Source organism: Nannospalax galili, unplaced genomic scaffold (assembly GCF_000622305.1).
Source record: "Nannospalax galili isolate Female #2095 unplaced genomic scaffold, S.galili_v1.0 scaffold1263, whole genome shotgun sequence".
Taxonomy (NCBI): domain Eukaryota; kingdom Metazoa; phylum Chordata; class Mammalia; order Rodentia; family Spalacidae; genus Nannospalax; species Nannospalax galili.
Genome location: NW_008349124.1, coordinates 252,146 through 265,491, shown reverse-complemented (window position 1 = coordinate 265,491; position 13,346 = coordinate 252,146). Strand labels below are relative to the sequence as shown.

General features: G+C 48.5%; 1 protein-coding gene across 2 annotated transcripts in view; it reads right to left on the bottom strand.

The window, feature by feature from the left end:
* The window catches only part of Acvr2b (activin A receptor type 2B), a 36,602-nt gene extending 23,262 nt beyond the window's left edge, over nt 1–13,340 (bottom strand). For both annotated transcript variants that reach the window (XM_029570102.1, XM_008846500.1), the window contains exon 1: nt 13,237–13,340. In XM_029570102.1, coding sequence (XP_029425962.1) covers nt 13,237–13,288 — 52 coding nt within the window. In that variant the 5' untranslated portion in view covers nt 13,289–13,340. The remainder of the gene's footprint in view (nt 1–13,236) is intronic.
* Nucleotides 13,341–13,346: the final 6 nt, after the last annotated feature.

Here is a 13,346-nt window from a genome sequence, read left to right as displayed (position 1 = left end):
TCTTTTTTTGAAACAAGGTCTCCCTGTAGCCCCAGCTGGCCTGGAACTATGTAGACCAGGCTGACCTTGAACTCACAGAGATCCACCTTCCTCTGCCTCCCAAGTACTGGGACTATAGGTGTGTGCCACCACGCCTGGCTATACATCTACTTTTTACCCAGCTCCTAGACATTTCTGGAACCACAGTATGCCCAAAGGCAAGGACATTCTATCTATGTATGTACATAGAAACTGCGCCTACCAGCATATACAAAATTACCATGGAAAGTATTAAACTAGAACAAAGACCCTGGGGATAAAACTACAAAAAAAAGTAGCTTCCACCAGAAATGAAATCCAAGAGGAAAACAGAATACAACCTCCAACCATCTTCATTGTTCTAAAATGTTATGGAATGATCTCTGTCCCCACAAAATTCAGATTAAAATTTTTTTTTTTTTTTTGTCTTTTTGAGACAGGGTCTCCCTGTAGCCCCAGCTGGCCTTCAACTCACAGAGACCCAGCCTCTGCCTCCCGAGTGCTGGGATTAAAGGCGTGCGCCACCACGCCTGGCCCAATGTGACTGTTTTTAGATAGGTAGCAATTAAGGTTAAATGAAGTCATAAAATCCCAATAAGACTGGTATCTTTATCAAAGGAAGGGAGGGGTTCTCTATACACACAGAAAAAAGATCACAGCAAGAAGAGGGCCATCTGTAAGTCAAGATACCCCACCCCCATATCAACCCTGACAGCATCTTAATCTTGAACTTGCAACCTCCAGAATGGTGTGATTTGCCACTGTCTACTGAGCAGACAAAGGCACAAATAGTGCATGTCGCCTGTACAATGGGGAAAAGTCAACTGGGACGTTATTCATACTGAGGAATTGCCACAAATCTAGTGACACCTAAATCCATGAGCAGGATCTGACAAGTGGGCTCACATCAAGACAACATGCTAAACCAAGACACTGGGAAGAAGTGGGGTTTTGGAATCACACCATCTCAAACTGTCTTCCCTACTTCTACAGCTAATCATGGCAGAGGGTTGTACCAGGGAACAAAAGGAGGCACAGAGGCACATACTCAGCCAAAACAGAAATTCCCCTGAGGCCCTCCATCAAGAGAACTATCGCCTTCATTAACATATGTGCAATCAGAATCTTGCCAGGACAACATTTTGTCAAACACACTGTGCCACCCTCAGCAGGTGCCACAGTCCCAGTATGTTCCACAGTCCCTGCAGAGGGCAGAAGTGGTACTAAGCACATACAGACATAAAAAAGTGTATCACAAACTCAAACCAGGGCATCCCAGCTAATCCATGTCTTCTGGGCACAGTAACTGGGACATCTAGAACAGGAAGCAGCCTCTAGAGCTCTCTCTGCCACTAGGACTGTGGAAGTAAGGCTCTGGCATCCGTTCCTTCACCAGGTAGGCTGCCTTAACCCCTGTGGTCAAGCGTTTTGCAGGGAATGGGATTACAGTCAGGGTCCACAGGAATCTCCACATATTGCCAGAGAGGGTGGTTGACTGTGGCATTCCCCCAGCTTATGCACCACCTGACTCCATTCTTTAGTACCTACTACAATGCAAAACATGCATATCTTATGACCCAGAAATTATTCTTGTCATCTATCCTGAAGAATCAGTCTTCATAAATGATACAAAATCAGAAAGCTCACCAACAGGAGACTAGATAAGATGTAGTTTATATCAATATTTTTAAATTTTGCATAGCTGGACATGGTGGTACATGCCTTTAACCCCAGCACTCGGGAGGCAGAGGCAAGCAGATCTCTGTGAGTTCAAGGCCAGCCTGGTCTACATAGTGAGTTTCAGGCCGGCTGGGGATACAGGAGACCCTGTCTCAAAAAAAACAAAAAAAAAAAAAAATTGTACAGCCATTAAAATGATCAAAGAAAACTAGATGTGGCAGTGTCGTGCCCAGCAGAGGCCAGCCTATTTTGCATGGTGAGTGTCAGGACAGCAAGAACCACATAGTAAGATCCTGCGGGTCTTAAAAAAAAAAAAAAAAAAAAAAAAAAAAATCAGGGGCTGGAGATGGCTCTTCAGTTAGGAGCACTGGCTGGCTGCTCTTGCAGAGGACACAGATGGGAATCCCAGCACCCACATGGCTACCAACTGTCCATAACTCCAAGTCCAAGGGATCTGATGATCTCTTCTCTCTCCTGCAGGCACTGCACAACACGGGTGCACTTACACATATGCAGGCCTAACATTCATACACATAAAGAAAAATAAATTTTAAAAAAAGTAAAGCTGAGCGATGACTAACACCTATAATCACAGTACTCAACAGGATAAAGCAGGAGAATCACCACAAATTTGAGTCCAGCCTGAGCTACATAGTGAATTCCAGCCAGCCTAGAGACTATAAATCTTAAAAAAAGATAAGAAGAAAAATTTAAAGGCTGGAAGTGGTACTCCAGTTACTGCCCTGCCCATTGCCTTCTTCCAGTATATTCAATAAACTATTCTTTAAAACAAAAAACAAACAAACAAACAAAAAACTACATCTGTAGGTATGTATTAAAAAGGTGACCCCCCTCAAAAAAAAATTGGGGGCTGGAGAGATGGCTCAGGGCTTAAGAGCACTAGCACTGGCTGTTCTTCAATTTCCAGCATCCACATAGCAGTTAACAACCATGTGTAACTCCAGTTCCAGGGGGATCCGACGCCCTCTCCTGATCTCTGCAAGCACTGAACAACACAGGTGCACTTACATACATGCAGGCATACACTCATACACATAAAATGAAAATAATAAAATATTTTTTTTAAAGATGACAAAATGAATCTGAGTTTTAAAAATATGACATGTAACCAGTAGGGTGAAAGTCATAGACACAGTGAGCAAAGATGAAAATACTCAAAACAAACAAACAAACAAAACCAATTCACATGTGTGGCTGTGGCAATAAAACGTACAAAACCCAGGCTGGAGAGCTGGATCAGCGGTTAAGAACACTGACTATTCTTGCAGAAGACCCGGGTTCGAATCCCAGCACCCACATGGCAGCTAACAGCTGTCTGTAACTCCAGTTCCAGGAGATCCAACAGCCTCTTCTGTCCTCCTCGGACATTACACGACACGGGTGCACTTACTTACATACAGGCAATACACACATACACTTAAAAAAATTTTTTTTAAAAATTTTAAAGTACAAAGCCAGGCAAAACTAGTTTCTGCTGCTAGGAGTCATGAAAGTAGCTACCCTCAGGGGTTGTGTGCAGGACTAGAATGGGGTGAGAGGGCTAGGGGCTGGGTTAGTAGTATAAAACAAAGAGTTCAATCACTAGCCCACAGGGAAGGGGGGTTACTTAGGGGGAGAAGGAACTAGTAAATTTCTGATTCTTGATTTGGATGCTGACTATACAAGTTTATTCAGTTTGTAAAAATGCACCAAGCAGTTGCTCATGATAATTATATTTTTCTTCCTTTTTTTAAATTTTTGGGTCCAGTATCAAACCCAGAGCTTTTCATGTTCTAACATGCTCTAACACCAGGCCACACCCCATTCATAGCTACACTCTGCTGTACATATTTTATACTTCAACTAAATGCCTGAACCAGCGATACCATTTTGGGTTCAAAAAAAGAAAACAAGGAACAGGTGAGCTGGCCCAGTGGGTCAAGGTGGTAGCCAACAAACCTGGCAACCTGAGCTGGATCCCTGGGATTCATATAACAGGAGAGAGTCAACTCCTGCAAGCTGTCCTGTGACTTCCACATGCCTGCCTTGGCAGCACAAGTGCGTGCATACATGCACACACGCGTGCGTGTACACACACACACACACACACACACAATTTTTTGTTGTTTTTCTTTTTGAGATGGGGTCTCCTGTAGCCCCAGATGGCCTGGAACTCATTACGTAGACCAGGCTGGCCTCAATCTTACAGAGGTCCTCCTGCCTCTGCCTCCTGAGAGCTGAGATTAAAGGCATGTGCCACCATGCCCAGCCCCCACACAATTTTTTTTTTTTTTTTTTTAAATAACAAGGGACTAGAGGGATGGCTCAGGAGTTAAGAGCACTGGCCACTCTAGCAGAGGACCCTGATTCCATTCCTAGCATTCGCATGTTAACTCTAGTTCCAAGGAATCTGACTCCCTCTTCTGGCCTCCATGAGCACTGTATGCACACGGTACATTTACATGCATACAGGCCAAATACACACATAAAATTAAAAAAAAAAAAAAACAAAAAAACACATGCACACACACACATTCTATTTCCATAAGTACTACCTGTAGTTATAAAAGTAAAAATGCCTGAAAGAATATGAACCAATCTTAAAAGGCTTACCTAAGGGAGCTGAGGACGTATCACCATTGGTAGAATGTTTGCCTAGCACGCATGAAGTCCCAGGTTCCAACCCCAGCACCACTTAAACTGGGTGTGGTATTGCACATCTACAAACCCAGCACTCAAGAGGGGCAGGCAGGAGGATCATTAAGTTCAAGGTCACTCCTAGCAACACAGTAAGTTGAGGCCAGTTTGAGCTACTTGAGACCTATTCACCCAAAAAGATGGTGGGGGGGACTTACCCAGGAAACCCTGGGTCTCTGTTTCATTATCTATTTGTTTTTGAGACAGTTTCCTATAACCAGGTTGACCTCAAACGTCTCATCCTCCTGCCTCTCCCTCCCAAGTGCTGGGACTACAGGCATGCACTGCCACACCCAACTTGAGACCTGGTTTTACCTACTAACAGCTAAATTTCTGCAACTGAATATATGTATATTAACTTGTACAATATGTATATTACTTGTACAACATGTATATTACTTGTATAGTAGCACATGCCTTTAATCCCAGCATTTAGGAGGAAAAGCCAGGAGAATTTCTATGACTTTGGGGCCAGCCTAGTCTACATAGTGAGTTCCAGGCCAGCCAGGGCTACACAGTGAGATGCTGTCTCAAAACAACAACCATAAAACAAACAAAAAAATTAAAATGGAGAAAGAAAATAGGGCCCAAATGACCTCTGCGCCCCGCCCGCCCCCCCGCCACTATCCGACTGTGGCTAACTAGGAAGACCCTTGGGTTAGGGGTTAGGGTGCAAGTGCAAGGTTTTCAGAGTAGAGGAGACAGGCCCAGACCCACCCTCAGGGCAAGAGTCACAGGACGGGAAATGAACTCACCTTTCTAGCCTAAGCTTCTGTCCCTCTAGTTTCTAAGTCATCAAACAAATGAGCATTGATCAGTGTTCTATGTAGAGAAGCTGGATCTTCTATGAGACCTGGGCCACAGACAGGCTTCCTGTTGAACCCCACTTCAAATCCAGATGCAAAGGAAATCCCCCCCCAAAGTGCACAAAATGAAGGTCTCCTAACCCCTGGCTGCCAGCCCAGGGCCCTTGAGAACTCATGCAAGCTTTCTGAATCAATGAACAAGTTGGACGTGGAGGGCAAAGAGCGCTGTCAATGACACTGAACATTAAAATGCATTGTCCCTGTACCCGAAAACACTGTGCACTACTGCACAGTCAGAATTAAAAAACACCTTGGCATGAACACTGCAGTCAGTTCCGAAGGCAGTGTCCTGCTTTCATTGGTCAGGTTTGGTAAGCAAACAGGGACCCCTCCCTCTGCTCAGATGGACAGACAACAGCTGCTCTGGTCTTATCCTCCCAAATGTTCAGTTACAAACATGGAGAAGCAGCATCCTGCAGCCAAAGGCTTGGGTTTCCAACAGCCTTCCTTTTCCTTCCCCAGAACTAATTTTAGCCTCCTTGCTTGTCAGAGGTAGAACTGAAATAGTTTGCAGAGGTACACATTTACAAACAAGAACATGAGCTTTGCCCCACAAAACATCTCAGCTCCAGTGGCGAAACCAGCCAAGGAGGAGAAACCCCACTGTCCAACAGGCCAGGCCCCTCCAGAGAACATTCCCCAGGGAGGAGGGCCACCAATCTGCCCAATGGAGCAGGCTTCCTTTCTAACACTAGCTTTCAGGAATCACGTGTCCATGAATGAAAACACCAGGCAGGAGCTGCCAGTCCCCCAAGAGGCTCTGAAAAAGGCACATGTATGTGTAGAGAGAGCCGGGAATAACCAGGGCAAAGTGTGGGGGGAGAAGCCATTACTAGCTAGTCCCAGGCCAGGGGCAGGCACCTTGGCCATGGAACTACTCCAGTCGGCTTGATCTGTTGATTTTCTGTAACTACCACTGTCGTAGGCTGAGCTACCACTGACAAACTTAATGAAAGACTTGGAAGACAGGAGCCAGTATCTCCCAACCCAATGACCTGGGTGCCCACCTGTGAGTCTGGTAGAGAATGAGACTAAAAAGAAGGCCAGAACAAGGGGTAAGTGTCTGTTCTGGATGGCATGGGAGGAAAGGGAACGATAAGGCAGGAATTCCAGGAAAGCTAACCAAGTCACCATGGGAAAAGAGTGCCAGGGAGATAGAACTAGGACATCTCAACCCACCACACACTACCGGGTGAGACAGAGCACTTGAAAACAGGCTTGTGACAAGATTTGCACCCACCCTTAAGGTCCCATCAGTAAGCAGCTCCAGCCACAGCAAGCTGTGTCACCGAGTTAGGTCAGTTGGGAGTGCCCCAAAAAATCCTCCCCAGCAAAGGCCAACATATAGGCCTCTGTGTCTGTCACAACCTCCAGTACGGAGCTTCTCTTAGACAAGGCAGCCCACCACACCTCCCCAGTTCAGAGGGAAGCCTGGCCCTGACACCGCACCCTGAGCAGAGGGGAGAGACAGACCCATACCTTTGGGAGGAGGCTGCCCCCCTGCCCTGGCGTCCTCCTCTGGGCGCCACAGGGCAGGCCCACTGGGGGGAAAGGGCATCCCAGGATCCTGCTACAACCCCGGGGCTCCTCTCCACGGGCAGGGACAGCCTCGGCTCACCAGGCTCCCAGGTGAGCAGAGAGGGGGTGTCGGGCAAGCGGAATGGCCCCAGCAACAGGCACTTCCTGACATTCTGTGCGAGGGGGAGGGAGAGGCATGAGTGCCAGCCTCAAGGCAAAGGCCAGAGCAGGTGGGCGGGTTTGGGCAGGCAAGCTGCCCGGCCACCCACAACGGGCCACCTCCCTGAAACCCGAACCACTTCTGAGAAAACTCAAGGACGCCAGGATTCTCCTCGGTGGCAAGCGGTACAGTGGAACCACTAATTTTGAACCAAATTCTCACACTCCAAGCAGGCTCAGCAGAGTAGGAATCTCCAAGCTTTGGGGAGAACCCAGACCCCAACCTTGACTCCAGTATAAGAAAGATGGATGTACACCCCCTTTTATTACCCCCACCTCCCACAACTGTCTAACCCAATAAAAGCAGAGGAACATTCTAGACCACTGGTTCTCAACCTGAGAATGATTTTGTCCCCACCACATCAGGGCCACTTAGCAATGCCCTTGTCATTTTCACTTGTCATGATTATAGATGGGACTGGAATTGATGTGACACAGCTAAGGCCAGCATCCCCACTGCTCCCCACATAAACAGAGCACCCTCAGGTCCAAAATGCTAATGGTTGTCAAAGGTTGAGAAATCCAGTTCATGCAGCCAGGACCCTGATTCAGGGCTGTCTATCCAGATCGATCTTTTAAAGTATGTCTAAGGAGCTGGGGAGATGGCTCAGGAAAGTTGCATAAAGACACAAGCATAAAAACCTGAGTTCAGATCATCAACACTCTTGTAAAGAAGCCAGGCACTGTGGCAAGCATCTGTAATCCTAAGGAAACGGAAACAGGAGAATCCCTGGGGCTTACTGACCAGCCAGTCTAGCTAGCTTTAAAGATGAGTTCCTAGTTCTGTGAGAGACCTTGTCTCAAAATTTGAGGTCAGGGACAGCAAGATGGCTCATTGGTAAAGGTTTGCAAGATGCCAACCTGACATCAGTATGATCCTTGGACCCACACAGTAGACCAAAAGTTGTCCTCTGACCTCCACACATAAACATGTTGTGGCATGTGCACACAAAATAAATGTTTTTTTTTCTTTTTTAAATATTTTTTTTTTTGTTTTGGGGTTTTTTTTTTTTTTTTTGTCTTTTTGAGACAGGGTCTCTCTGTAGCTCCAGCTGTCCTGGAACTCACTACGTAGACCAGGCTGGCCTTGAACTCACAGAGATCTGCCTGCCTCTGCCTCCGAGTGCTGGGATTAAAAGCGTGCACCACCACACCTGGCAATAAATGTTTTTTAAGGTGAGATGGCACCTGATGGTGATTTTCAGCTCCCACATACACCCACACCCACACCTGCACACACCCACATGAACATGTACACACACACACACACAGTATGGTCCAGACTTGCTCCTACCACTCAAACCAATGGATCCCAATCCATGGTGGTAGGTCAGGGTCTATGAATGGCTCCAAACTCAGGCTCTGTGGTTTCCACTGGCACTACTCTGACCTCTCATTCACAGAAGGGACAAAAAACACAGGCACTCAAGGGAAATGGATTCCAAGATGAGGAAAGAGACAAGGGCTGGAAGTTGAACGAGGGGCAGAAGAATCACAAGAGGCAGAAGTAAAGGCAAGGACATGTCCTGGGGCCAGAACAGGGGAATCAGAGACACTAAGGGGAATGAATCCATTGTACACAGCCTTCTGAGGACACTTGTGTTTGCAGGTAGTCAGAATTTTTTTTTTCCAGGTTTGTAACTTATTTACTCTGTGTGTATGTACCTGCAGGAGTTTATGTGCCCCATATGTGAAGGTGACCATGCACGCCAGAAGAGGGCATCAGCTCCCCTGAAACTAGAGTTACAAGTGGGTGTGAGCCATCTGATATGGGAGCTTGGTGCTAAACCTTAGAGCTGTCTGATATGGGTACAGGTCCACTGCTAAACAATTAGTACTCTTAAACACTGAGCCATCATGTCTCCAGTCCTGCAGTTAAAAATTTTTTTTTAATATTTTATTATTTTTATGTGCATTCGTGTATTGCCTGCATGTAGGTAAGTGCACCTGTGTCATGCAATGCTCACAGAGGACAGAAGAGGTTGTCGGATCCCCTGGAACTGGAGTTACAGACAGTTGTCAGCTGTCATGTGGATGCTGGGATTCGAACCTGAGTCTTCTGCAAGAACAACCAGTGTTCTTAACCGCTGAGCCATCTCTCCAGCCCCTGCAGTTAAAATTTTTAAGGAGCCCAGAAAGGGTACAAAACAGTGTGTATACACAATGTTTGCCAAGTATGCGCATAAACACTGATTTATACTTTTCTAAGGGAAGGATAACAGCTCCTAAGGATTCTCACATGGGCATAACATAAAAGTCAATGGGGCTCTTCACTGGACTCCCTGCAAAGGGAGTTCTTTAAGTGACTGCCAGGAAAATCCAGAGCTTGGGGGGCTCTTGGTGCCCAGAAAGAGCTACAGAGGCATACATGACAGAAGCCTACCTAAGTCATTGGGTTCTAGGTCTTACGTCTTCACCCAGCTGAAGGATCCTAGGAGGATGGGCAAGTGTGTCACATCTGCTAAGTAAGAGCCTCTGAAAACTGAGGATGGTACCTGCAACCTCCCAAAGGGCATCCCACCCAACAGATGGCCTGGAAGGCCCAGCAGAGAAAAAGATAAACAGCAAAGCACACCCTCCCTGGGAAGGGGTGGCCATAACACTGTGGTCCATGCCCTTGGCCTCTACCACTACAATGGACCAAACAACCTCTATCCACGAGGAACTGGACAAAACACATCTGTCAGTGTCCAGCCTTCACATATGTTAAATGCTCCCATGTCATGTAATGGCCGAGGATGTCAGAAGAGGGCTTTGTATTCCCCCGGAACTAGAGTTACAGACAGTTGTTAGCCACTGTGTGGGTGCTAGAAACCGAACCTGGGTCCTCTGCAAGAGCAGCCAATGCTCTTAACCACTAAGCTATCTCTCCAGCCCCTAAAAATAAGTATTTCAAGAGAGACTTTCAGAACTATGGATTATTGCATAAATACTGCCTTTCCTTCTAAGACTGTGCTGTCCAATATAGTAGCAACTAGCCAAATATACTACAGAGAAGTTAAAATGTGGAAAGTTGGAATTGAGATGTTCTATAAGAGTAAGATATATGCTGTATTTTGAAGATAATTTTTAAAAATGTAAAACGTCAGGGCTGGAGAGATGGCTCAGCAGCTAAGAACACTGTTCTTGCAGAAGACCCGGATTCGAATCCCAGCACCCACATGGCAGCTAACAGCTGTCCGTAACTCCAGTTCCAGGGGATCTGACAGCCTCTTCTGTCTTCCGCAGGCATTGCACAACATGGGTGCATTTACCTACATGCAGGCAACACACACATAAAATAAAATAAAATATTAAAAAAAGGGAAAACATCTCAGTTATTTGAATAGGGATTATATGTTAAAATGGACATTCTTTATGTAAGGTTAAACAAAATATATTATTAATATTAATTCCACCTGACTGAAAAAGAATGTGACCTTGCCCCGAAATTCATATGGTGAAGCCCTAACTCCCAATATAATTGTCTTTGGAAATGGGATTTTGGGGGAAGCAATTAAAATTGCATTAAATCATGAGAATGGGGCCCTTAGGATGGGATTAGTGCTCTTTTTCCAGATTTTTAAATTTATTTATTTTTGTGTGTCTTTGCCTGCATGTATATAAGTACATCACACACGTGCAATGCCCACAGAAGCCAGGAGAACACATTAGATCCCTTGGACTGGAGTTACCAAAGGTTGTGAGCCACCATGTGGGTGCTGGGAACCAAACCCAGGTCTCCTGCAAGAGCAGTCAGTGCTCTTAACCACTGAGCTATCTTTCCAGCCCTTTTTTTTCAGATTTTTAAAAATGTATGTGTATATGTGTGTGCCTGCCTAAGTTTAAATACATCACGTGAATGAAGGGATTAGTGCTCTTATAAGGAAGAGAAAAACATGAGATCATCCCAGTACCCTGATCTGACTTTCAGCACCAAGAACTATGAGAAAATAAAAATTGTTATTTAAATTGCCCAGTCCGTGATACTCTGTCAGAGCAGCTGGGAAACACTAAGACACACTATTTCTCATTCCTTTTATTAACATGATCACTAGAAATTTTTAAGTTAAATATATCTGTTCAGTCTGATTCTGTTGGACAGCACTATTCTAGAGAGTTCTGTGATACTAAACAGCAAGGCAACGACTTGGAGGAAAGGCCACCTTGAAGCCAAAGGCCAATTTTGCACCAACCTGGACCAGGGAAGTTGTCCCCTAGTTCCTCAAAAGACAGGGTGTGGCCACGACAGCACTGCCTGATGGACCACAATAAACACCCAGGTAATTCTACCCAGGGCAGGAACACAGGTTCTCAAGAGTCAGAAAGCAGCTGCCCCTGGCAGGGTACTCTGCTAGGCATGGCCCAAGCAGTGCAACGAGGAAAAGGACATACAATCTCACCCTGCTCTAAGGAGGCAGATGATTGGTGAGGCTAGACTGAACCAAACTGGGGAAGTAGGAACTGATTTCCAAATTCCAGATCTGAGGCATCCTGTCCTCAGAGGATGCCTCCTGCAGGCCTGAACTTGAAAGAGCCAAAGCAAATGCCTGGATTAGGAAATCCCGGGGCGGGGAGGCTGGAGGCCTTCAGGTGAGCTGCTCTGTGTCCACTGCTACCCTCCCCTTGGCCGGCCAATGCTTCTCTTCATTTCAAAGCCCTCGTTCTTGGAGAAGAACGTCAAGTACAACACTCTTTAAAAGGCAAGGTGGCAGAGGGGAACAAAATGTTCAACCCAAGCACCACTTTGCCTCCACCACACAGGAAAGGGCTCCAAGACAGCAGTGATGTTCCTTCCCAACAGGGCGCTCAGGTACCAAACAAGCGGTCTCTGCTCTCTGGTTCGTGCTCTCAGGATCCAGAGTCCCCAGAGTCAAACAAGAACCCTCCTGGCCAGAGTTAACTGCTAAGCCTCACTACCTTGCAAAAGAAGGAAGAGTGAGTGTTGGGATCCCGGTGAGGGTTCGAAAAGACCATCTGGGATCCCCACCCCCGCAGCAACATGGGGATCCCAGCCCCTCCCCTGCACGCCCAGCCCCGCCCCTCACGGGTTTCCCAGACTCCGCTGCTGCCACCTCGGGCAGCAGGGGACCCGTGCTGCATGTGTAATGGGGGTTGGGAACAAAGACGTGCAGGACCCAGAGCTCCGGCCGCCGGGTACCAGCGGTCCCCACCACTCAGAGTTTTTCTCAATGCCCGACTGTCCACGTTTGCCAGTACTGATCCAAGACAGTCCCGGAGAGATCCCACCCGAGTTGTGCACGCTTCAGCACCATGGGGAGAGAGAAATCGATGCTTGGGGCTCTGGGGTTGGGGGGACGCTTTCCCAACACAACTTCGCGCGTATTCACCCAAACATCCCGGTCCAGACGCACACGAGCCGAACACCCCCAATCCACACGCCCGCAGCCGCTGGCGAGCTGAGCTCAGGTCACTGACGCCCGCCACGTGCCTCTAGGAGGCCGGAGCGGTCCAGGACCTGTTGGTTTTCCCTCTTACCCTCCTCTACCCTCCCAGCTGCCCTAAACAAAAGCGGTCTCATGAGGGGCGCATCTGCGGCCCGCTGCAAGGAAAGCAGGCGCAGGTAGGAAGCCAGCCGCGCGAGGATCACGAAGCAGAGTGGCGGGACTGGGTGAAAGGGGACTCCGGCGGGCTGGGAGAAGCCGCCCCCTTCGCCTTGCAACTCCTATGGCTCAGAGGGACGCACAGCCCTCCCCCGGCCGCCCCCCGATTAGATCTACCCGCCCCGCTTGGCCGCCTTCCCCGCGCTCAGGTTCTCCTCGCTCGGTCTCTGGGGTCCACGCGCCCGCGGGGATCCTGAACCCCCAACCCTGACGCTCCAGGTGCCCCCATCACCCGAGCGCCTCTGAGAACCAGATTTTCGCAAAGGAATGGCACGGAAGAGATCGCACCCCACGATCGCAACCGCGATCCCAGCCCCGAGAGGTGCAAGCGGCGGGCAGGTGGCTCCACGCCGAGGCCCCGCGGGTCCGCCCTTTGTTGGTAAACACCGCGCGCGCCCCGGGTCCCCGCGCCCCTACGCCGCGCCGGGTCCTTACCCGCGCATAGTGATCCCCAGAGGAGGAAAGGAATGGCACGGAAGAGATCGCACCCCACGATCGCAACCGCGATCCCAGCCCCGAGAGGTGCAAGCGGCGGGCAGGTGGCTCCACGCCGAGGCCCCGCGGGTCCGCCCTTTGTTGGTAAACACCGCGCGCGCCCCGGGTCCCCGCGCCCCTACGCCGCGCCGGGTCCTTACCCGCGCATAGTGATCCCCAGAGGAGGGCGAGGGCCGCCCAGGGCCCCGTCATGTTCCGCGGCGCCGCCCCGCCGACACCCGGAGCCCGCGGGCAGGGCCGCGCGGCGCTC